This window comes from Clarias gariepinus, chromosome 3 (assembly GCF_024256425.1).
Source record: "Clarias gariepinus isolate MV-2021 ecotype Netherlands chromosome 3, CGAR_prim_01v2, whole genome shotgun sequence".
Classification (NCBI taxonomy): domain Eukaryota; kingdom Metazoa; phylum Chordata; class Actinopteri; order Siluriformes; family Clariidae; genus Clarias; species Clarias gariepinus.
Window position 1 is genome coordinate 45685053 of NC_071102.1, and position 25104 is coordinate 45710156.

The 25104-nt window shown below is 38.5% G+C and overlaps 2 protein-coding genes across 5 annotated transcripts in view; both read right to left on the reverse strand.

The window, feature by feature from the left end:
* Positions 1-10975, reverse strand: part of tspan7b (tetraspanin 7b) — a 32206-nt gene extending 21231 nt beyond the window's left edge. Inside the window, exon 1 of the mRNA XM_053493293.1 lies at positions 10853-10975. Within this exon, the coding sequence (XP_053349268.1) occupies positions 10853-10933 (81 nt within the window). The 5' untranslated portion in view covers positions 10934-10975. The remainder of the gene's footprint in view (positions 1-10852) is intronic.
* A 1397-nt stretch (positions 10976-12372) lies between these two features.
* Positions 12373-24742, reverse strand: LOC128519537 (NACHT, LRR and PYD domains-containing protein 12-like). 4 transcript variants are annotated; one of them, XM_053493299.1, is made up of 15 exons: positions 24683-24742; positions 24360-24432; positions 23033-23143; positions 22871-22963; positions 22714-22794; positions 22157-22211; positions 21735-21939; positions 19843-21601; positions 18065-18238; positions 17803-17973; positions 17427-17600; positions 17161-17334; positions 16920-17084; positions 14301-14495; positions 12373-13282 (listed from the first exon to the last, which is right to left on the reverse strand). In XM_053493299.1, the coding sequence occupies exons 2-14, from the start codon at positions 24389-24391 to the stop codon at positions 14306-14308; spliced, it is 3384 nt and encodes a 1127-aa protein (XP_053349274.1). In that variant the 5' UTR covers positions 24392-24432; positions 24683-24742; the 3' UTR covers positions 12373-13282; positions 14301-14305. The 4 variants fall into 4 exon arrangements, with proteins under 4 accessions (XP_053349274.1, XP_053349273.1, XP_053349275.1 ...); XM_053493298.1 differs by having other exon boundaries at positions 12373-14495; XM_053493300.1 differs by lacking the exon at positions 17803-17973 and having other exon boundaries at positions 12373-14495.
* Between the last annotated feature and the right edge of the window lie 362 nt (positions 24743-25104).

The window sequence follows — 25104 nt, forward strand, 5'->3', positions numbered from 1 at the left end:
CTCGGGACATCTCTCACCTTTTCCCGGTCAGAAAGTGGAACGGGAATTCTAATGAGACACCTTCCTGCTGTTTTCCAGACGGCGCTCAGAAGTCTTTAAGCATCCCTGAACGGAAAGTTGAGCCAGAATAATAATTAAAAAGAAATAATGCTCTATTAATTTTAAAATGTTTCATTTTATTTCGAGTTAATCATCAGCGTATTAACACATGTAACGAAAATGAAACTTAACATAAACATAATAATTTTTTTTTTTTTGCTAAATGGATACGCGGAGGCATGTTTACTAGCAGACATTTTTACACACTCATTGCTAGTTCAAGCCTCTGAAATGATTATTTTTGGTAATTCCATGTTTAAGTTAACACGGAATAAAATTTTAAATATGGAACGGTTGAATGTTCCAGATTTTTTGCCCACAGCTGATGAAAATGTTCCTGGAAACACTTGCAAACTTACAAAGAGGTTAAAGCTACCCGCTATCTGAGGTAACCATGAAAAGCTTCGTAACTCAGACTCCAATTGAGTAGGTGATGACCTTAAATGTGTTCAAGAACCACTAATCGTAGCTCATCTTAGCTACACAGCCCCGCCCACTGTCTTCCCATAAACACTCACTCAAGGCAATTGAATCCGTCCTATAATCTTGACGAGGGTTCTCCACTTGTCCAGGTACTCCATCAGTTCTGATAGCTGCCCTGACATCGATTTACTTTTCACTCAGTGGCTTGAGAATGATGAAACTTGAATTAGGTTTAGATTTGTTCAGCTTAACACACTCTCACACACACACACACACACATATAAACACTAATAATAAATGCTAGCGTAACCTGATCCTGCTCTTCAAAGCTTTCAGGCTGCATCCGTTTGTCTTTTGATGGCTATTTAATGGCTGTAGCGTCTGAAGTGGAACATGCGCACAAAGATAGGAGCTAGCGCTTAACAAGCTTAATGATCGTCAACAAAGTGCTTGCGCTAAACACACACACGCTTAAACGCAAATATATTAAAAATACACCGCCTTGCCTTCCTTTGCTCTTTTACAGCACCATTAGCGGGTGCAGGACTTTGATCATCCCACGTTTTAATGAAAAAGCTGTGTTTCTGGAGCGGCAATTTCGCGGGGCTGGATGATTAAGGGCTGTTTTCCAATCCCATATTTTCCTATTTATTTATTTTTTTTAATAAAAAGTGGAAGACATTATACAACTAGAAATTCGTAAGCATTCGCAGCATGAGTTACTTTTACTATTGTCACTCTCGTAATTTCTAGTCCTTGGTTTGTCTAAACTCTCAGCAAAATGCCAGGATTGCTAATTATTTTCTGTTTGTGTTACCACAGAAAATCGGTCAGGTTTTTCTGGTTGGCTCCTTTGTTTAATAAAGTTTAATTAAGTCATCTGTTTAAAAAAAATAACTGACATAATATTTACTTAGAAATAAGATAACATAAAAACCAGAAAAACGCCGTACCACAAATACCGTAATAACCGTTCATGTTTGTTGCTTTTCCCTTCCTGTTTTGAAACCTCTGAAGGTCCTCACCTTGTGTCCATAAGTGACCCGGAGCAACAAGGTCTCCGCTCTAAATTAACGCTGGGCTGCCTGCTCGTCCGCGGACTCAGATTACATGTCAACTGATATTATTAAATCTGCTTACGTAAGACAACACCATACACGTGGGAACATTCCGCCCGCCTTGTAAACACCTCACAGGGCCTTGGTTCACTGAGAACAGAGTCAGTGTCTGTAGCTGTCATGATGCTTTTTACAGCTTCATTTGAACCGGATCCTGACTCAGAGTGGTCACTTTTCAACTTCAGGGGGATGTTTGTCCTACCAGAAGTCAAGTCCGCACAGGATAATATATAAACAGATGTACACCTACTATGTATAATAAGTAATTCAGCATTGTGTCATTTTTGATTAACCAATCGGACCACACTTGCTGCCTATAACACCACAGTAACCAAGCGAACCACAGGACCCATGCAAGGCGCACTATAACCAATCGGACCAATCCAAAATGTCAAGGTACCCAATCGGACCACAGTTCCGATTCAAAATGCCAAGGTACCCAATCGGACCACTTCCTATTTAAAATGCCACCGTAACCAATCAGACCACAGTACAGACCCAGAATGTCCATGTAACCAATCCGGCCACTGTTCCCGCCGATGATGCCCTGTAACCAATCCGACCACATCCGGCATCTTTCATCCAAGATGCCACTACAGTAGGTCCAATCGAACACAGTTCCAGACTAAATGCCACAGTAACCAATCGGACCACTGTTCCTATCCACAATGCTACTGCGATATTATACATTTATTTATGTCTAATATTTTTGCCATATATAATGAGAGGAGTGTGGTCTGTTATCTGAATAACATTTCCCTTTCCGCTTCCCCTGATGTACTTCCATCACTCTGTCTATTGTCTGCTAGGTAAGACAGCATGTGTGGGGCGAGGATGAGGAAACGGAAGTGGTTGCAAGCCGAACCGATCAATCGTGTCACTTTCTCATCAAGCCTGGAGCTGGAAAAGGAGAGATAGAGACAGTCTGAGTGCGAGGGTAACTTTCTCTCTCTCTCTCTCTCTCTCTCTGGGGCAGTGCAGATAAAGCTGCTCTGTGTGCTGGTCGTGCCTGCTGGGGAACATTACGGCAAAGCAAAGCAAACACAATTATCTTCGTACAGACACACTCCGAGAGCCAGAGAGAGCTCCATAAAGCCGAAAGGTCCCGCCTAGCGATGTATCATTAGAATCGTTCCGTCCCATTGACCCAGATGCCTTAATGAGAGAGACGGAGAGACTAAAATCACATTTCTGTTTCACGCAGACAAACACATTTTCATTCTCTCTGCTGTATGTAATTATAAACAATTTATTAGAAAGTCAAACACTTTTTAGCAACGTGTTCTACTTTTAGTAATAAGTCTTGTTTTATTCCTAAGCACACGTGGGGCCTGGAAGTCGAGAGTCATTATATATGATACAGCAAAAATGATTGCACAGCGCTAAAGATGAGAATCTGGGTCAGCAGACGTGGGAGAAATGCATCAGGGGTCAGGGTTAGAGAGAGAGAGAGAGGGAGCGAGAGAGTAAAAGGGACATGCTTTCGTTTAAGACTTTTCAGTCACTCCCAGACACCTGCTGGTGTCGACACGCTGATGGACAGCGACGTGTAAAGCTCACTAGGGTGGAACCTTAATGAAAAAGTATTCTAACAGGAAAAAAATGTGTCATTTGGTCTGGTAACGAGCATGCACAAGTCTAAAAGTGTGATAACAGGAAAACACTCCTGCCCACAGATCTGACAGATCTAAAGATATCAAGTCCTTACCAAACGATACACAATGCATGAAACTTATATATAAGTGTCAAGCCATTTTTGTTTTAAATGTAATAATTTTGACTTACAAAAATTCAGAATCTGAAAAGATTAGAATGATTCACTTACAGTTCACTTGGTCCTTGGCCCTGGAGGAATGTTGTTTCGTTTCACTGTGTACTAACTGTATATGGTTGAAGTGACAATAAAGCCTACTTAAACTTCACAGTTAATTACTATTTATACAGTATAAATACTGTGTATCTCTTGTGAGAGCTTCACGAGGAGTGGCGTGAGGCTGGAGTCAGTGCATCAAGAGAGAAAATGGTCTACAACTGTTACATTCCTAGTATGAAGACACTCCTGAACTAGAGACAACATCAGAAGTGTCAGAAGGAGAAACAGAACTCGACTGTTACTCAGTGTCCAAAGTCTTTTTTTCGGATAAAAGTAAATTTTGTAATTCATTTGGAAATCAAGCTCCTGGAGTCTGGAGGAAGAGAAGAGAGAGTCCAAGCTGCTTGAAGTTGTAAAGTTTCCAGTCAGTGATGACTGTACCTCGTCACATCTTCTGGTGTCGGCCCACTGCGTCTTATTAAGTCCAAAGTTAACGCAGCGTCTACCAGGAGATTTTAGAGCACTCCATGCTTCACACCAAGAAGCTTGATAAAGATGCAGATTTCTTTTTCCAGTAGGACTTGGTGCCTGCCCACAGCGCCAAAACTACCACTAACTGGTTTGCTGACCGTGATATTACTGGGCTTAATTGGCCAGCCAACTCACCTGACCTGAAGAGAATCTATAAGCGATTGTCAAAAGGAAGATGAGAAACACCAACCCAACAATACAGACGGGCAGACAAGCTGCTATCAAAGCAACCTGGTCTTCAATAACGCCTCAGCAGTGCCACAGACTGATCACCTCCAAGTCACGTCACACTGAAGCAGTAATTCATGCTAATTAATTTTTAAGATACTTGATTTTGATTCATGAGCTGTAAGCTGTAATGATCAAAATGAAAACAAAAAGGGCTTGAAATATTTCATGTTACATATAATAAATATAGAATATATGTGTTTCCCTTTTTAAAATAAATTACAAAAGGAAAACGTTTTTCACAATGTTTTTTCGAGATGTGCTGATGTTACTATAATACTATAATAGTTCTTTAATGTTCTTAAATTTTTTGAAAGAAAAATGAAAAAAAAATCTGTCATATTTGCAAGATCGCAAATCTATTTTGTGTTTGACTTGAGGTTCTTTTCTCTGCTCTGTTTATTTATTTACTTATTTATAATATTAGGAAGCAATCTACAGTCGTGGCCAAAAGTTTTGAGAATGACACAAATACGGTATTAGTCTTCACAAAGTTTGCTGCTAAACTGCTTTTAGATCTTTGTTTCAGTTGTTTCTGTGATGAAGCAATATATAATGAAATATAATTATGAGCACTTTATACGTTTTAAAGGCTTTTATCGACAATTACATAACATTTATGCAAAGAGTTGGTATTTGCAGTGTTGGCCCTTCTTTTTCAGGACCTCTGCAATTCGACTGGGCTCTCAATCAACTTCTGGGCCAAATCCTGACTGATAGCAACCCATTCTTTCATAATCACTTCTTGGAGTTTATCAGAATTAGTGGGTTTTTGTTTGTCCACCCGCCTCTTGAGGATTGACCACAAGTTCTCAATGGGATTAAGATCTGGGGAGTTTCCAGGCCATGGACCAAAAATTTCAACGTTTTGGTCCCCGAGCCACTTAGTTATCACTTTTGCCTTATGGCACGGTGCTCCATCGTGCTGGTAAATGCATTGTTCTTCACCAAACTTTGGTTGGATTGTTGGAAGAAGTTGCTGTTGGAGGGTGTTTTGGAACCATTCTTTATTCATGGCTGTGTTTTTGGGCAAAATTGTGAGTGAGCCCACTCCCTTGGATGAAAAGCAACCCCACACATGAATGGTCTCAGGATGCTTTACTGTTGGCATGACACAGGACTGATGGTAGCGCTCACCTTTTCTTCTCCGGACAAGCCTTTTTCCAGATGCCCCAAACAATCGGAAAGAGGCTTCATCGGAGAATATGACTTTGCCCCAGTCCTTAGCAGTCCATTCACCATACTTTCTGCAGAAGATCAATCTGTCCCTGATGGTTTTTTTGGAGAGACGTGGCTTCTTTGCTGCCCTTCTTAACACCAGGCCATCTTCCCTCACGTCTTCGCCTCACTGTGCGTGCAGATGCGCTCACACCTGCCTGCTGCCATTCCTGAGCAAGCTCTGCACTGGTGGCACTCCAATCCCGCAGCTGAATCCTCTTTAGGAGACGATCCTGGCACTTGCTGGACTTTCTTAGACGCCCTGAAGCCTTCTTAACAAGAATTGAACCTCTTTCCTTGAAGTGCTCGATGATCCTATAAATTGTTGATTTGAGTGCAATCTCAGTAGCCACAATATCCTTGCCTGTGAAGCCATTTTTATGCAGCGTAATGATGGCTGCACGCGTTTCTTTGCAGGTCACCATGGTTAACAATGGAAAAGCAATGATTTCAAGCATCACCCTCCTTTTAACATGTCAAGACTGCCATTCTAACCCAATCAGCCTGACATAATGATCTCCAGCCTTGTGCTCGTCAACATTACCACCTGAGTTAACAAGACGATTACCGAAATGATCTCAGCAGGTCCTTTAATGACAGCAATGAAATGCAGTGGAAAGGTTTTTTGGGATTAAGTTAATTTTCATGGCAAAGAAGGACTCTGCAATTCATCTAATCACTCTTCATAACATTCTGGAGTATATGCAAATTGCTATTATAAAAACTTAAGCAGCAACTTTTCCAATTTACAATATTTATGTAATTCTCAAAACTTTTGGCCACGACTATACTTATCGCATCTAATTTATGTATCAACCAATCATCACATGACAGATAAGACAGACGCATCATTCTGCCCGACAGTGTAGAGTTGTCCAATGCAGAGAATTGAACAGAGCTGTGTACTCCTCCACCTCCTCGTACAAGCTGTCCTAACGCTGCACAGACTTTATTTTCATGTATTTATATACCCTCCTGTGCATGAAAGTGAATCCTGTCACTCTGCTCAGTGGATGAGAGTTCCATGAAGAGCTTGAGGAACATGAGGATCTCTCAGCTTTCACACACCGCGTCTGGACATTTCAAGCATCTAAAATCAGCTGTCGCTTGGTACGTTTCACACTGCCGCTTAATTCCTAGCAGCTGATCAGATTGCAGGAAGACGAGGAACGGCACACACACACATACACATAAACACACACATAGAGTTTTATCATTTATAAATAATAATCAACACCAGTGTTACTGGCCAGGGGTTTGATTGCATGGCCTGTCGGTTCTGTCTGATACACACTGAAGGTCACTCTCACGGTCCTGCACTGAGTTATGGCCAAGCTGAGAACATAAATATTATACATTAATCTTAAATCTGTCATAAATTATCAAACTTATGTTTCCTGTTATTAGAATGAAGTAATGTATGAAGAGATGTACTGGCTGATACAGGACATAGAGTCTAGGGAGACTACTGATAGGGAGAAACAGATGGAAAAACATGATGGGGAGACAGATAGTCAGACTATGTCTACTCGAAAGATGTAAAAAAAGATAATCAGTCATAAGGAAAAAGAAAACAATAAGGAACGATAGATAGATACGTAAATAGACAAAAGAGATGTCTAAGTAGAAAGACAGACACAGACATATAGACTACTGAACAGACAGACAGAAAGATAGACACACAGCTAGTCAGATAAACAGATAGACAAACAGCTAGAGCTAGAGGGATATACTGATGGGTCAACAGGAGAATAAAGGCAGGTCGATATTCTAAATTGGATCCCATTCTGTAACAGAAGTGCTAGCTGTATAACGTAACTCACGTTTTAGTCATATTTAGACATTTATACAGGTCTCCACAAACTAAGAAAAAAATTTTTTCCACTTTTTCCATTTTTGGATTGGATGGGGTATAAACATCAATAAAATTTCTTCACTAATGTGACCTCATATGAGAACTCCTATGACTAGTAGCTCAGCTGTGTTTTGTTCTTTAAAGGGGCGTGGCTCATCAGTATTTGTTATACATAGTAGTCAACAATAAGGTATTCCTGCTGGGGCATTAACACACACACACACACAAACACTGAGTGAGCTGTGAGATCTGTGCAAAACTGTTAAAAAAATAGTCAAATACGAGCCCTTTAATGCGATGTAAAGTGGGTTTGCGTTATAATGAACTTATCCGACTTTGTTGCCATAACAACTGTAAGTAGCTAGCTTGTTTAGTCGACATCATGTCAACTGTGCAGAGGCAGGTTCAATATGGGAAAAATAAAATTAAATGGTGAGAAGAAAAAGAGCTCAATTTAACACTATGCAGGAAAAAAAAGTTTTTAACTAGTAAGCAAAAAGAAAATGATTCTTTATTTTAATACAAAAGGCAGAATATGGGGATGTGATCTGTGTTCACCATTACTCAATCCAGAAACACACAGGATAATCCCTTATTCATGTAAAAGCTAAACCGCTAACACTCAGAGGTGTGTGTGTGTGTGTGTGTGTATGTGTATATGTGTGTGTGTGTGTGTGTGAAAGTTTAGCACCAGGGAGTGAAGTGTGTACGTGATGAACATCCTGACAGCGGCTGCTTCCGTAGCTCTTTATGATACAAATCGGACAAATATAAATATAAATAAGTAAATAATAAATAAGTGTGACTCTGTTTACCACAGAAACAGGAACGATCTACGCTGTAAATATCACTCATTACCACGTCCTGATTGTATTAGAAGTACAAACTGACGTGTAAAGATAAACTCAATTGGGAATAACCATGAACTCGCATGGTACAAGCTAGCTAATGGCTGAGGCTAAACATGTAGCTAGCTAAGACCTAGTTATTAACATTTATGCACGCAAATGGGCTAAAGAAGTGACACTCATGTGACAAAAATATGAATATTTACCTCAGTTTTGTTGTGAAGACACTAAGAAAAGCCTCTGTGTGGAAGAATCTACTGTGAAATTACACTTAGCAACAACCGCTAACACAAACGCTGTGTCACAGCTTGTCGGCTCAGAGCTGTGGAAAACTTGTGAAGTTCACAAACCAGGAAATGTGTGTATTTTTTTTTATTATTCGTTGTTTGTAAAAGGAAAGAATTGTATTAAGGCAATTATATATATATATATATATATATATATATATATATATATAGACGTATATTCACGCCATTTAAGACACAACCTGCTCCTCTGTGTATAAGCCTGAGAATCAGAGAGTGACTCGTGTAGATTATATCTCATACAGTTGTTATTACACAATAATGAACTGTTATGTAAGCTCCTCTTACGTAGTAATTATTAAAAGCCTTGTAGGCTTCAGTTAAACGACCATTACATGTTTATATCTGTGTGTGTGTGTGTGTGTGTGTGTGTGTGTGTGTGTGTGTGTGTGTTTGGATGCCCAGACGCTGTGCAATTACTCTCTTTCAGAATTCCAAGGTCACTGCAGTAACCACACACACACACACACACACACAACCTGAGGTAAATGTTAATATTTTTGCCACACACACCGATTATATTTTGTATAAACGAGCTTCTTAAAGGCTAGTAATGCGATGTGTTTACACGACCAAGTGGAAAGTTTGTTCGCTCTAATTTGTATCTCGTCGTTTGTGGGCGTGGCATGTCCATCTAGAGCTAGCTAGTTTAACACAGACTGAACACACACTAATTTTAGCAAAACAAGCTAACTTTACTAAGTGCGAAGCAACTACAATCTCCATTACTACTGTATATTGTGAGCTTCGTTTTTTTTTTTTTATTCGTACCTCTTTGTACACACTGAATTAAAGAATTAAAAGTCATAAGCTATATAACAGCAGAAAGGGGACCCAACAAGTTTTTTTTTTTCTTTCAGAGAGATAGAGAGTAGTGTGCTAGACCCAATCACTAATTTTGGGTTTTGTAATTGTAATTCCGCACACATACTGTTTGCATAAGGGCAGCTCATATACGCTATATATGAAAACTATCATGGCTTAATACACAGGCCTATTATACAGTAACTACTCAGGATGTCATTCTGTTTCTATAATTAGAGACAGTAATCGACAGGGACCGATACGATATTATCACAATAACGATTTATATCGTGATTCTGTAAAAAACTAATTTAGCAAATTATTCTCTCCTGCCTCACAGGATACTGTGCTGCCTGTTAATGTGTGAATAGTTTAGAGTGCACCATCTGTAAGATTATAGAGGAACTGCAGCGTTTTATCACCTTAAATGCAAATAAAAATGCTTTTTAAGAGTCACTGTGGTATTACATGAATTTGCCACATAAAAGAATGCAATACATCAGTTAATAGATTTTTTTTTCTCCCATCTCATATAATAATATACATGAACATTATTGCTCCTACACTATATATACACAACATAGCCGGCATTCGGTTCGTTCGATTTTTCAAAATTCTTAAGCCGAGAATTCATAAGGGAGGGCATTTATATGCCAAGGTTCCACGGAATAGATTAAAAGATAGATTGATAGATAGCACTTATGAATAGCATATGATACTACATACTAAATAGCCAACATTTCTTGGCCTACATTTATTCTAAAGTTTTTTTTTTAACATACTGAACTGTGCTGTATGTCATTTGCAAATCAAATATATCTTGTACACTATGGATAAAGAGTACAAGCAATGTGCACTATGTACATAAAGAGCACTATATAAGGCAAAGGAGCAATGATTGGCAGCTGTATTATTATATAAGAAATGAAAAGCCATCCTAAATAGTTATATATAGGGTGCACTACATAGGGTGCAGTCATTTCGAAGGCCTATATAATGCACTATATATGTTTAAGCCTTTTATATATATATATACCGCCATTATGAACAAAAAGGGTGTATATTATGTCAAGCTATAAATGTATAAAGCTAAGGAGCAGGGAGACATTCAGGATGCGTGCACAAGCTAGATTATAGAGAGAGAGAGAGAGAGAGAGAGATGGAGAGGTAATGTTTTAAATGCATAATAATACATTTATAAATACATAATATAATACAAATATATTTAATACAAAATATTGCATGCATTATGGGATACAATAATCACACGACCAAATAATTAAAATTATATATAAAAATTATATAAATTTATATATATATATATATATATATATATATATATATATATAAAAAAAAAATATATATATATATATATATATATATATATATATATATATTATGTGTGTGTGTGTGTGTTAAATTAATTTATTAATTAAATTGACCGTACTAAGCGCGCTCGCGCCCGTGCACTTGTTTATCAGGCGGCGCAGCGCGCGACATAACGGTCACGTTTATTTTTCTACACACAGCAAACACATCCGCACGAGCGCATCGCGAGCATGTATGTGTTCAGTTTTACGGTTTATCCCTTGTTAATCCCACGCACTCACCCAGAACACGAAGGAGTAGACGATGAGCAGGGTTTTCAGGCACGTTATCACGGGTTTGGTCTCCATTCTCCTCGATGCCATACTACAGCGAGCGGGCGGTGCGCGTGCTGCTCTCGCTCTCCGGCGCGCGCCCCGGCCTCTCTCAGCGCTGCCGCTCTCAACGCCCGAGCCAATCAGAGAGCGCGACGCTGCGGTATGTCCCGCCCAGGCTGTGACGTTACCACCCCCTCCTCCCCGCCTCTTTTGTTGGAATCACGTGACGGTGCACCAAGGGCGATGGCAGGTGCATTAGCGTCAAAGCCGAAAACGCGTGTTATATTAAACCGAACTCTACACGTTTATCGATCAATCCTCCTTCAGTTATCATTCATGTTTGATGATGAACTATCTTAAGAAGTGTGTCACAATACAACAAAAATGCTTGTATGAGATTTAAGACGAGCCCTTTGACGTGCTGCGGCGTTGCCACGGCAACCGGAAGAACAACCGTCCTACTTTACAATACTGTCCATTATGTCAGTGCAACACACACACACACACACACACACACACGCCAATGGAACACTCTCATTCGTTTAGTTAGTTGATTCTCTTTATTTTATTATTGTTTTGATATTTCTTTGTTTGTTGATTTACTCTATTATTTATTTACATACTGTTTATACTCAGTTTGCTTCTACTGTACAGTATAGATTTTATTTATTTTTTGTTCTGTTAACTGAATAGTTAATTAGATAATAAAAATAAAGTTTTCATACCTAAACCCTTATACTCTTATTCTGCCAACATTGTCATTTTTATTTAAAAAAAAATAGAATTTCAATATGAAAAAAAAAGGTTTTAAGCTGTTTCTAGGTATTGACAGCCATATTACCTCATCGCAGTGCTTTAAATGTGATTTTATTTGTTTATTACTAGTTTTTCAGACTATTATTCTAAAGTAAGAGTTTTATAGTAACTAAAGCTACTATAAGGGAATACTTAGCATAATAAAATTATGAGAGTTTACTTTTTTTTTTCAATTAGTGTTTTGAAAGAGTCAACCCACAATACCAATGTTACCTGCAGCAGGCATTCTAAAGCTACATTTTTTTTTTGTAATATTGGTAATATTTTTGGGTGGCTGGAACAAACTACCTGCATTAACATTATTTTTTATGAAAATATATATACATTGTACATCGTAAATGTTATACTGTACAACACTAGTTAACGGTAACCCATACACTAGCATTTAAATAAACTGTTCTCTATAGATACTATAAGATAATAGCAGACAAACTTGTTAATTAGCGTTATAGATTACCTTAAAACTACAAACTAGTATTTTAGTCAACAGGATAAACCATGTGTTAGTATTGCAGTAAACTAGCAAAGATAGTTTTACTACAATAAACAGGATTTAAAATCAACTCGTTGTTCAGCCAGTGTTTGTTGTTTGTGTTTTACTGATATGACAAGAAATGCTACATGTCTATTAACATGCTACATATCTAGTAGAAACATGACATTAGACATAGTTCAATTCAGTTTAATTTTATTTGTATAGTGCTTCAACAATTGTCATTGTCGCAAAGCAGGTTTACACGATCAAAAGAATTATTTAAAAAGTTAAGTTCGTAAAAATGAAATATCTTCAGACTCCTCCGCGACTAAACAAGAAAAGTAAATTGCGTCTCGTCTTCACTCTGCCCACATGATCAGCAGCGCAGTGTGAAATAAGTTCACACTTCTGTCTCAGAATTATCACGCTGGTGTTCGCCATTGGCTGCCCCAAATTCACAATCTATTGCGAACGTGCCTGGTCATGCTAATGCTAACCAAAGCAACAGCTAATAGAATCCTAAAGCTCTTTATTAACATCAGTAAAAATGCTAAGGCACAGCTATTAATTCAAAGCTTACGCAAATTATTGCTGTTGAACCAAGTGTGGAGGGAAACAGTGCAAGGGTAGTGAGGGTGAGTTACAAAATGATAACCATTCAGTGGAATATCATGGAATTCTATTAGTGGTGTGTAGTAAACCGACTAGCACACAAGTTAGCACTACAAAAAAAACATACTACACCATGATAGTTAGCCAGGCTAATCTACAAACTAGCACTACCGTAAACTATAAACTAACCCTAAACAAGTGTTACACAGTTGTCCTGCAGAGAGGGTAGAGACTTTCTCTCAACGCTTTGTGTTGTAGACTTTGCTAATATTGTGTCCGCTAGAAGACGACATCTCACTGGAAGCTTTGGTGTGATTATGTACATTTACAACCATTCAAAAAATAAATGCACAAGCGGTATAGCTTGATCCTGTCTGCGTGATCTTGTTGATCCAGGTCTAGCTTGTTCCTTTTTTCTTTTCTTCTCCTGGTGAAAATCATTCTCATGTTCTGTCTCTGTCTCTGATTTAGATGTGTATGCTCTGATGGAAAATCTATTCAAGCAATATAAAGGAATTTAATTATTAATTAATTATTTAATTAATAAACAGTGTCATAATTATGTATATTATATGGTTCTGACTTCAGTATTAAAACCTTGCTGTGTATTTAACTTAACTTTAACCTATAACATTTAGTATTTACTACAAGAATAGAATGAAATATATATATGGAAGGAAAAATTAGACAGGAAGAAAAATCCTAAACTACTGTACGGTTAGAACCCATCGTTCTACCACTGGGGCAGTAGGAAAGTGTCCATGGGGCAAATCAAATGAGCTCCTCAAGACAAGCTCAAGTTTAACACTAAAAAAGACAGCATTTTTGTGCTGTGGTGATAACAAAGACAGTATCTGTTTCCTTCCTTCCTTCCTTCTCTCTCTCTCTCTCTCTCTCTCTCTCTTCTATATCCTCTTTTCGTGCCTAGTTTCTTTTTCTAGCAACCTATCTAGTGCCCTCTAGTGGACGGTTAAGGGCAGTGAGTTTAACAGTTAATTGCCAGTAGTGCGTGTAGTTCCGAGTGTATCTGGTGTGTTGCTGGAATAAGTGTGAACATTTCATCATCTTTTGGTTGGTAGAATCATAGCACATTAAATGTGTGGACTCGTAGTGTTACAAGACAAAAGATTACATGAAACACAAACTCAACACATTTGACACTAAAGTGCGCAGTTTTTGTTGTTGTTGTTGTTTTGTCTTTCATTTTCGTTTCAGAAGATAACGGTGGTAAAGTTTAGTCACACAACACACCCTAAAAGGTCTCATGGTTCATTTTTAGTTACTCACAACCCCTATTACGAAACATCATCATTAGGATTTTTTCTGTTTTTTATTTATTTATGTGGAACTGATTAGCATAAATTATTTTATTTATTTGTACACTATATTGTTCCTGTGTAATAAAAGTCACTAGCTGAGTTCATTATTATTTAATTAATTGGTTATTAAGTTTTTTTATTTAATTAATCTATGTATTTGCTCTCAGCTAGCGATGTTTCTGACGTTAGCCACCTGGGTCACATGTGTGCGTATTCCAATTTCTCCAAAGAGCAGTCAGGATCTTGCACTAAAGCAAACAGCACACTCAGGCCTGACTCTGTCACACTGTTCCCATCAAGGTTCAGCTCTCTGAGATGTGACGGGTTCGACATCAGGGCTGAAACCAACGCCGCGCAGCCTTCATCTGTGATCCCGCACTGAAACAGTCTGTACAAAGAGACGAGGGGAAAAAGCCATTTAAGGTAGTAAATCACCAAATTTCACCAAATTCCAAATTTTTTAACATTTTACATTTTTTCAAATGTTCTATTGTACAGTATGTTTCTATTTTTAGTTCGATTTTTATCCTAGTTAAAAAAAATTTTTCTATCGTATTTCTTTTATTCATATTTATTTCTTGTTATAAGCTTTAATTCTCTTTTTAAGGTCACTGGTGGTCGTAAAGACATTTCACTGTATATCATACTGTGTATGACTGTGTATGTGACAAATAAAATGTGAATTTGAATATGATAAAAGTTATTTATTTTATATTTATAAAATATGTTCAACAGTATTTAAAAAAAGAGATACACAAATAGATTTAATAGAAATAAAATTTGTATAACAATATGCAACGACAGCTACTAGTTATTAGAAGTTAAACAGACTTGGCGTATTCACAACACAGGAAGTCCCTGACTTACGAATGAGTTCTGTTTCGGGAGCATGTTCATAAGTCAGATCGTTCATAAGTCGGATCGTTCATAAGTCTTATACACGTTTGACACAAATATACAATGTAAGGCACAACACACAGGTTTGGTGTTTTGGTTTCACATTATTCTCCCGCGAGACTGTGCCATTAAATCACAAGGAAAATCCCAGTGACGTAGCGTGGACAGCTGACCTCATTTAAAGGGAGCCCAGGAAGATGTCAGTGGGACAACCCCACATGGTGTTTACTGCACACTTCAACGGACGCCATTTTGTCTCAGAGCTGTACTGGACTGTGAATTCGTTTTTTTTGAGTATTTTCTGAAATAAGGATTATTTACCATCAGGACAGCTTTACAGGACAGACATTTTCTATCATCGAGCTCCCGGGCTGATTAACTGAAACCGGTGAGGCCGACTCATTCCTCCCACACACACACACACACACACATACATAAAATATACTGGACTTTAGACGTTTTTTACATTCACTTACACACTAAAAATATTGTACATAATTGTAAATATTGGTATCTGGTCCACTGCAAATACCAATCTGAGCTACTTCTGCAATTTGTTCATATCTACGAATGTTTCTAGATCCGTGGTAAATTCATATCGAATGTTAGTAAGTTGGGGAGTTACTGAATGTCATGCTAAAATACCTGGCCAACAAAAAGAAAGTTGCACACTCTAATCTTACATTGCACTGCCTTTTGCTTTTATTTACTTTGATTTCATGACATTGTTTATGCAACATCACAACATCTATTTTTGTCCAAAGTCACACTAATTTCTTTCCAAGATCTTGAATTTATAACATAAGACTTGGACCACTGTGTAAAGTCTTTTCTAGCACACCCCAAAGATTCCCAGTGGGGTTTAAGGTCTGGACTCTGTGGTGGCTGATCCATGTGCAAAAATGGTGTCTCATGCTCCCTGAACCACTCTTTCACGCTTTGAGCCCAATCAATCCTGGCATTGACATGTTGGAATATACAGTACTTGTGCCATCACAGAAGAAACCCTCCATAGATGTGATCCTCTGGTGATTCAGTACATTCAGGTGGTCAGCTGACTTCATTTTATTGCCCCATAACGTTACTGAGTCTAGACCTGAGTAACTGATAAACCCCAGATCATAACACTGTCTCCAGAGGCTTGTACAGTGGACACTATGCATGATGGGAACATCGCTTTATGTCCTTCCCTTCTCACCCTGACACGCCCATCACTCTGGAATAGGCTCAGTCTGGACTCATCAGGTCACATGACCTTTATCCATTGTTCCAAAGTCTAGTCTTTATTCTTCCTAGCAAACTGGAACAGCATTTTTTCCAATTAGCTTCAACGCTAAGTGTTTTTTTTTAAGCTACACAGCTGTTTAATCCTAGTCTCTCAAGTTCTTTTTGTATTATGTGCGTGGAAATGCTTTTCTGTTGTTTTTTATTATTAATATTATTATTATTATTTGATTTTACTATGTATTTAAGTGATCTCCCATCACACTCATTTTGATGAAGATGATGGCTCACCACTGTCCAGGTTTTATTAATGAGTTTCAGCAGTCTCCTTAGTTGTTTTCTTTGCTTGATGAAGGACAATAATTTAAAACAGAATAATATATTTGCCACGCCCACAGGATTTGTCTTCTGAAATGGTTGTCTAAGAAATGAGAAGCTCCTCACTGCATCAGTTAGGGTTAAATAACTTGTTACCGCTGATATTAATCACTGCAGTAATTATTAAGGCTCTTGACTGTTTGCTTTGTTAAATCCAAAATAGTCAGTGAGCAAACGGCAAAAATTTGCGCAACCCAACTTGGAAAATGTGCAAATTTTCAAATGCACATTGATCTAACTTTTGGACCTAAGGTGTTATCTTCATGGCCAAGAATACATTATCATGTGTATAAGAGCAGCGTCTGTGTCTCACCTGAGCATCTCTAGCTTGCACTGTGAGTTCTTTATTCCCTCGCAGAGCAGCTTCACTCCTGAGTCACGCAGATTGTTGTTCCCCAGATCGAGCCGTGTCAGTTTCGAGTGGAGCAGAATAGCCAGGGCTAAACAGCTCTTCTCGGTGAGATTGCAACCCTGTAACCTGTGAGAGAAACATGACTCAAATGAATTGTCCCCCGACTACAGACATCTCTACTGAAACTTGGTCTGGACCTTACCTCAGGGTCTCCAGTCTGCAATGTGGATTGATCTTCGCAGCAGAAAGAACGTCTATCACGGAGTTCTGCAGATTGTTGTTACTCAGGTCCAGTGTGTGCAACCTGCAAGAAGCTGATTTAAGAATGAACCCCAGGGCTGAACAACTTTCCTCTGTGAGATGGCAAGCCTGGAGCCTGAAGGTACAGTAAACAGGATTGGAATGAACTGGATCCATAGAAAACCACACAGAACCACTCACTTCATGTGCTGATGGTAAGATACTTACTTTAGTACCTCAAGTTTACAATCTGTGATCTTGTATAGAGTAGACAGCATCTTGAGTCCTGCATCCTTTAGACTATTGTTGCTCAGGTTCAGATTTCTGAGACTTGAGTAGTTTGAGCTGAGAGCTGATGCTAGGAATTCACAGCTTTGCTTTGTGAGATTACAACAACTTAAACTGAGAAGAAAAGGAAAAAAATTCATTGTTTCAACGCTGAAAACCCCAAAAAGACGACAGCGAAACCAAGGTACAGAAAACATGGGGGAAATGTGAAGACTCGGCACTGATGTTATCCCAAAGCTAATCCCGTTCTGCAAACCTTCTCTTAACCGCAACCACACACATTCACACAATATAACATCAAATTTTTTTTAATTACTTCAAGGTTTCCAGTCTACACTTTGGATTGTCCAGTGCAGTACATAACAGATTTATTCCTGAGTCCCTCACTGCGTTGTTACTCAGATTCAGTTTTCGCAAACTCTCATTAGAGTTTAAAACTGAAGCCAGAATTCCACAGCTCTTCTCTGTGATTTTACAACCACACAGCCTGCAATACAAAGACATAGCTTGCAACGATGTATAACACACTGACTAAACAAGAACACTAAAGCAAAATAATCTAAGAAATTACAATGTACCTTAGACTTTTCAGTTTACAGTGTGGATTTTCTAGAGCTTTGCAGAGAATCTTGACTCCTGCATTGAAAAGGTCGTTGCAGCTCAGGTCGAGCTCTCTCACATTTGAGGAGTTCGAGCAGAGAGCAGAGGTCAGTTCTTTACAGCTGGTCAGTGAAAGATTGCACCAACATAGACTGGAAAAAAAATTAAAATAAATATGCAAATCAAAAACCATATGTACTGTATATATACAGTGGAACCTTGGATTGCAAGCATAATTCGTTCCAGAAGCATGCTTGTATATCAAAGTGAATTTTCCCCTGAGAAATAATGGAACCTCAGATGATTTGTTTCACAACCCAGAAATATTTATATAAAAATAATTTAGTGAAAATAAAACAAACTAACCTGCACTTTACCTTAAGAATCATGGCTGAACTAAGACCAGAGAGGAGAGGAGGGGGGCTACACACAAACACACACACACTAACCAATTCACTGCTCTCTCAGCAAACCTTTTTAACAAGGAGCCTCTTTAATGACACTTGCTTTTGTCTCCTTTTGAGGATTTCAAAGAAAAGTGATGCTGCATAGTCGTTAAACAGATTAATCTCCTGCACTGCTACAGCCTTCTTCTTCACGAGGGCCATTGTCACTAAAGAACAGTTAATACATTTGGACACAAAATTAAAAAATACTTTACGCTAACGCTCACACATGTGGCCACAATGTTATAATAAACAGTACACGCATGCTGAGACTGTGCATGAAAGACTATTACCCACAATCTCACAGCTCGCGCGAGAGAAGAACCATCGGCTCAGTTGTGATCACATGACGCTTGGCAGACATAGCGCATGCATACGACAGTAATCATATATCCAGACCATGCTCGTTTAACGATTCAAAATAAATAAAAATTTACTCATCTTGCAAAACTCTTGCAGACCAAGTTACTTGCAATCCAAGGTTCCACTGTGCATATCTTTTTCTAAAGCTACTGTATTTACTTAAGTTTGCATTTGTTCAAATTTGTTTCATAACATTTAAATTAAATACATTTATCCTAAAACACTCCAAATAAGAAAGTAGGCAGGAACTTAGGCAATATGGTGCACTTAAAAAGAAAGCAAAAGTGGATGTTGTGACTGAACCATCAACCCCTTGAGACACATTGTTTTAGTAGAACAACATTGTCTTGCAAACAAAGCCTAAGCAGGAACAGGAGCAGCAAGAATGGAGGAATTAAAATGGTGCAGCAAGAATAGAGGAACTGAAGTGGTGAAGAAAGAATGGATGAATTAGTGTGGTTCAACAACTATGAAGGAATTATTGTGGTGCATCAAGTATGGGACAGTTGGCGTGGTGAAGCAAGAATGCAGAAACAGGTCTGGTGCAGTAAGTATGAAGGAACTGGAGAGGTGCAACAAGGATTGTTGAATTGGTGTGGTGCAGTATAAATGAAGGGGTTGGTGTGGTGCAGCCATAAATAAAGAAATGGTATAGTGAAGTAAGAATGAAGTAGTTGGTGTGGTGCAGCAAGAATGGAGGAACTGGTGTGGTTCGTCAAGTATGGAGGAACTATTATGGTGCATCAAGCATGGGACAATTGGTGTGGTGAAAAAAGAACACAAAAACCAAGAATGAAGGAACTGGTGTGGTGCAGCAAGAACTAAAGAACTGGTTTGATAAGGCAAGAATGGAGGAGTTGGTGTGGGGCAGCAAGAACCGAGGAACAGGGAAAATTTACTTATAAAAATGTACTTATAGTACTAGATTAAAGTATTTAAAAACTCACACAACTTTTCTAGAAGCTTGGATGACTGGCAACAGCCTGAGGAAACACTGCTCTGATCGATCATATTTATCAAGGTTAAACTCATCCAACTTTTCCTCTGAGTTCAGCATCACAAACACCAGAGCTGACCACTGAGCTGGAGAGAAACTAACTCCAGACAGACATTTGACACCTTTGCTGTTCACATACTTCTGGACCTCCTCAACTAGAGACTGGTCGTTCAATTCATTCAGACAGTGGAACAGATTAATAGATTTCTCGGGAGAGGGATTCTCCTTGATCTTCTCTTTGATGAACATGACCGTTTCCTCTTTGCTATGAGAGGTTTCCAATGGTGTTATTAAACCACGCAGAAGAGCCTGATTGGAGTTCAGTGAAATCCCAAGAAGAAAGCGAAGGAAAAGGTCTAGATGTCCATTCTTGCTTTGTAAGGCTTTGTTCACTGATTTTTTGAGGAGGTCAGTCAAGGCTGAGTTCTTGACAACATCTGATTGTTCAGTGATGCTAGACATGCAGGTTATGAATACATACAAAGCAGCCAGAAACTCCTGGACACTGAGATGCACAAAGCAGTACACCCTCCCCAGATAGAGTCCAAACTCCTCCCTGAAGATCTCAGTGCACATACCAGAGTGAACGGACACTTCTTTGACGTCTATGCCACAATCCACTAGGTCATCCTCATAGAAGATCAGGTTGCCTTTTTTCAGTTGCTGAAAAGCAAGCTTTCCTAAATCGAGAATTCTGTCCCTAGTTTGTTGGAAACCCATTTCAGTATTTTGATTGTATCTTTGAGCTCTGTGCTTACTCTGATAAATCAGGAAGTATATGAACATTTGTGTCAAAGTCTTCGGGATGTCCTTGCTCTCTGCTTCGCTGAACATTCTCTCTAGAACAGTTGCTGTAATCCAGCAGAAGACTGGGATGTGGCACATGATATACAGGCTCCTCGTTGATCTCAGGTGTGAGACGATTTTGTTAGCTATTCCGGGGTCAGCAATTTTCTTCATGAAGTATTCCTCCTTCTGAGGGTCGGTGAACCCTCTTACCTCCGCAACCAGGTCAACACAATTTGGGGGGATCTGATGAGCTGCTGCAGGTCGTGATGTTATCCAAAGGAGAGCAGATGAAAGTAGATTCCCTTTAATTAGATTTGTCAGCAACACATCCACAGAGGCAGGTTCTGTTCTGTCCTGCAAGATCTCATTGTTCTGAAAGTCCAAAGGAAGACGAGTTTCATCCAAACCATCGAAAATAAACAAAACCTTGTACGATTCATAATCATGTAAGTCTGATGTTTCTGGAAAAAAGTGACAAAGAAGTTCCATCAGACTGAGTGTTTTCTCCTTCATCAGATTCAGCTCCCTAAATGGAAGTGGAAATATAAAGTGGATGTCCTCATTCGCTTTTCCTTCAGCCCAGTCCAAGATGAATTTTTGCACCGAGATCGTCTTTCCAATTCCGGCAACTCCTTTGGTCAGGACAGTCCTGATGGATTTGTTTGTTCCAGGTGAAGGGTTAAAAAGGTCATTGCATTTGATCGGTGTGTCTTCGCTTCCTGCTCTCACGGCTTTGGCCTCAATCTGTCTCACTTCATGCTCATTGTTGATCTCTCCGCTATCACCTTCTGTGATGTAGAGCTCTGTGAAGATCTCGGCCAGAAGTGTTGAGTTCCCGAGTTTTGACAGTCCTTCACTGATGCACTGGAATTTTCTCTTCAGAGTAGATTTTAATTTCTTCTGGCACATGGGAATCATTTCTATGGAGCACAATGAACAGTAATTAGCACGATCACATTTATTACAAACGGTGTTGAACAATTTCTTTGTTATTTCATAGTTTCTTTTGTCAAAGCAGGCTCTGCTATCTCAACAGTCAGAGAGCGCTCTTACTGCTCTGTAGTGTGTTCGCCTGGTCATGGAGTTCCATGTTTCTCAGGACATGCAGTGTGATTTTCAGTACAGCCCGCTTCACACTGTCCTGCTTGTCTTCATCCTTCACCTCGCTCTCGGAGCATGCTGGGTAAGCTGGAAACAGCATGTTCCTGACAATATTTAGCTCTTCCGTTATCAGGGCATGAACATTACGCTCCACCTCCTGAAAAGAGTTTTTTAGGTTATTTATGTTTCTCTTTGATTTTTGGAAACCTGATTCCAGAACACTTTTTACGTAAATAGAGTAAATCTCGAACACAGTACATTAACTTGATTGTAGTGTCCTATTTAAAAACAGAATGTTTTAAATTCAAAATGAAAGAACCAGCTGAATAGATCTTCTTCTGGTTTTTAAAGTTCCCATAAAAATATACACACACCTTGAAATTGTCGAAACACTCTTCAGTAAACACTTTGGCTCTTTCGTACGTCTTACTGCAAAAGAACAAAGAAAAGAAACATGCAATTAAGTTACTCATCTGCATTATATGTTCTGCCAGTCAAATTTTTTAAGTTTAGGTTTAAGAAATAGATTCCATACTGTGTACTGTGTACTTTTATATATTTATTTTTTTATTTTACTATTGTTAAAGTGTAAAACCCCTGATTAAATCCTTAGCACACGCTAAAGCTTTTGCGTTAGAATTAAAAATAGCATCAATATAAAGTCATTAAATTCACATAAACATCTTAAAGAATCGTAGAGATGCTGCAGTGATGCGCATTAACGTTAGCTCTCCTTGCACTGGAGGTAAAAACTGGAAATGTTGAAGGCAACCCTTTAAAGGTCCTGTATTTTACTGTGTCTGTCTTAGAGCTACTTCAAAGTGTGTGCTCAGACAATGCGTTTCTTTGTACTTCAATGTTTCTGTTTGACTCCTCTTTTAAATGTGCCATTTCAGTGTTTATGTAAATAAACTAAAATACAGGTTCCTACCTCGATTCCTCCTTTTGGAAAGAAACTGGTTGCTCTATAGACATGTCGCTCTCCATGGACACACAGCTGGGTTCTGGGGATCTAAAACACAACAGCTACATACAAAGTCCTTCCTGCCCTTCTATCCAGACAGCACAGAGAGATTCTTCACTCCTACCTTGCCCAAGTTGAAGAGTTCTCCTTTTTAAAAGAAGGCGGTTGTTCTATAGACCTTTTGCTCTTCACGGAGATGCAGCCCGGCTCTGGGGATCTAAACCACAACATTAACTCAGCGAAATTTAACCAGAAAACAATTAGTAGAATGTGTTTCGGTTCTTACTGTAACGGTGAAGAAGACTCGTCCATTGAGAAGTAATCAGGTTGCTCTTTAGACCAGTCACGTTTCAAGAATGCACCACGGCATACCTGCGTTTTCTTTTTTTCACTCAGTCTTAGGAAAATGTATATAAAAAGATCCTCAGTACATTTTAACATTGCCAGATATTTTTATAATCACACAATTGTGTTGATATTTAACAAACGACCAAAACACAGTATTGGTGCTGATTTTATTTTTTGTATGTTAAATTTTTTTTTAAAAGTCCGTATTTCCTCCGGACTGCTCGCTTATTGGGGGCGACGTAACACACTATCCGGTCCTTCCGCTTGCGTGAGCTCACAGACGCCCCTGATTGGCTGTAGTGCCGTGATTAATGTGGGAGCACTAAGTACCTCTCATCCCTCCCCTCTGAGAGAGCTCGGCCAATCAGCTCTCTCTAGACCTCCGGCTGCGAGAAGTTACAGCATCACCCGGGAATTGAACTAGGCCTCCGGATGATAACGTGAGCACTTTACCACTCGGAGCACTTTACCACCCCTAATAATTATTGTTAACACGAGTACCATTAAAATTCCAGGGCGACCTCGATGCTTTGCATGAGAGATGGTTTTTGGTAAGAGCTTAAAAAATAAAAATCTGTAGTTTTCATAACAATGTCAAATTCATTTGGCTATATCTTAATAAATTTGCATTTTAGAATAATACGTCTTTTCATGTGAAATCCAAATTTTAAAGCATAAAAGGGTGTGAAATTGTATTTTGCAAATGTGTTTATTTTTAAAAATATAAATGTGTATGCATATTTACAAAAAAAAAAAAAAAAAAGAAAGGACCAAGAGATGAGAAGCGTTAAGTATTATGAAAAACGGTGTTATATTGTATGATTCTATCTGAAAATTCACTTTTTCACCTAGGTGAGACACTTTTTAGCACCAATACCATGTTTTGGCCGAATGTTGTCGATCAGCATAAACTCTAGTTTGTATCCTGTGTCACAGCCAGCAGTCAGGAGTAGTTAATGTTTTTCTAGATTCTTTATTGTCATTGTGCAAAGTACAATGAAATGCGTTCCTACGTTACTACTTTTAAAAAATACAAATAAAAAGATGCTACTTTGACATCAGGAGCTATAATCAATGTGTGAGTGGAAATTAAGGATTTAGATATGATATAAATGTATATATATATATATATATATATATAAATGTAGCCATTCCTTTAGTTCAGTATGATACCCGGACTGTAGTGGTTTAGTGTATTGTTGTCAGGTTTTAAAAGGAGTACTGTGGAAGTGTGCAAAAACTCCAGCCGTAATGTGATATTATACCTTTTATTATCGTAGAAGTGAGACGAACTCATGTTTGGAAATGGCGTCTGAACAGGGTCGAGGAAACGAAGCTCTAAAACACAACACACTGAATCTGATAATCTGATTCAATGACATCATCTCAAGATCTCTAAGAATTCACAGTTAAAAAATGTAACAAAATGACCTTTCTTTGTTACAACAAGCTACAAATCTAATCTGATATCAGACCTGATCTCCAAACCGATATTATAATCAGGATCGTCTCGAGCTCTCACTCATAACACTAACTCATAACACAGTGTGTTTAAGACTCGTTAAGATCTCACTAATCAGATACTCACAGTTTGATTTATTTCTATGTACGTCCTTGTGTCCTGGAATCCATCTTCCTTACGCGTGTCACATTCTGTACTGATTAAGTGCACAAAGTCCACAGGAAGCGAGGACAATAAAAATGGGTGGAACAACAGAGACAGAATCGTGTGTACAAGTGAAATAAATGACAAGCAAACAGCATTATTAACTATTATGCTTACTCTAGCTACAGATGCTAAGCCAAAATGGACTAAATAAGCTAAGGACAAAATATTGCTTAGCGAAATGTTGCATGCTAATGCTACAACAGAATGTTGCAGTATCTAGCTACTGTAACTCTTCGTATAAATTCAGTTATGAGTATTTAGAACTAAATATTTTGCAATAAAAAAATTAAAAAGACACACACGCACAAACACCCTTTTGATATTAGGGCTTTAATTAACTT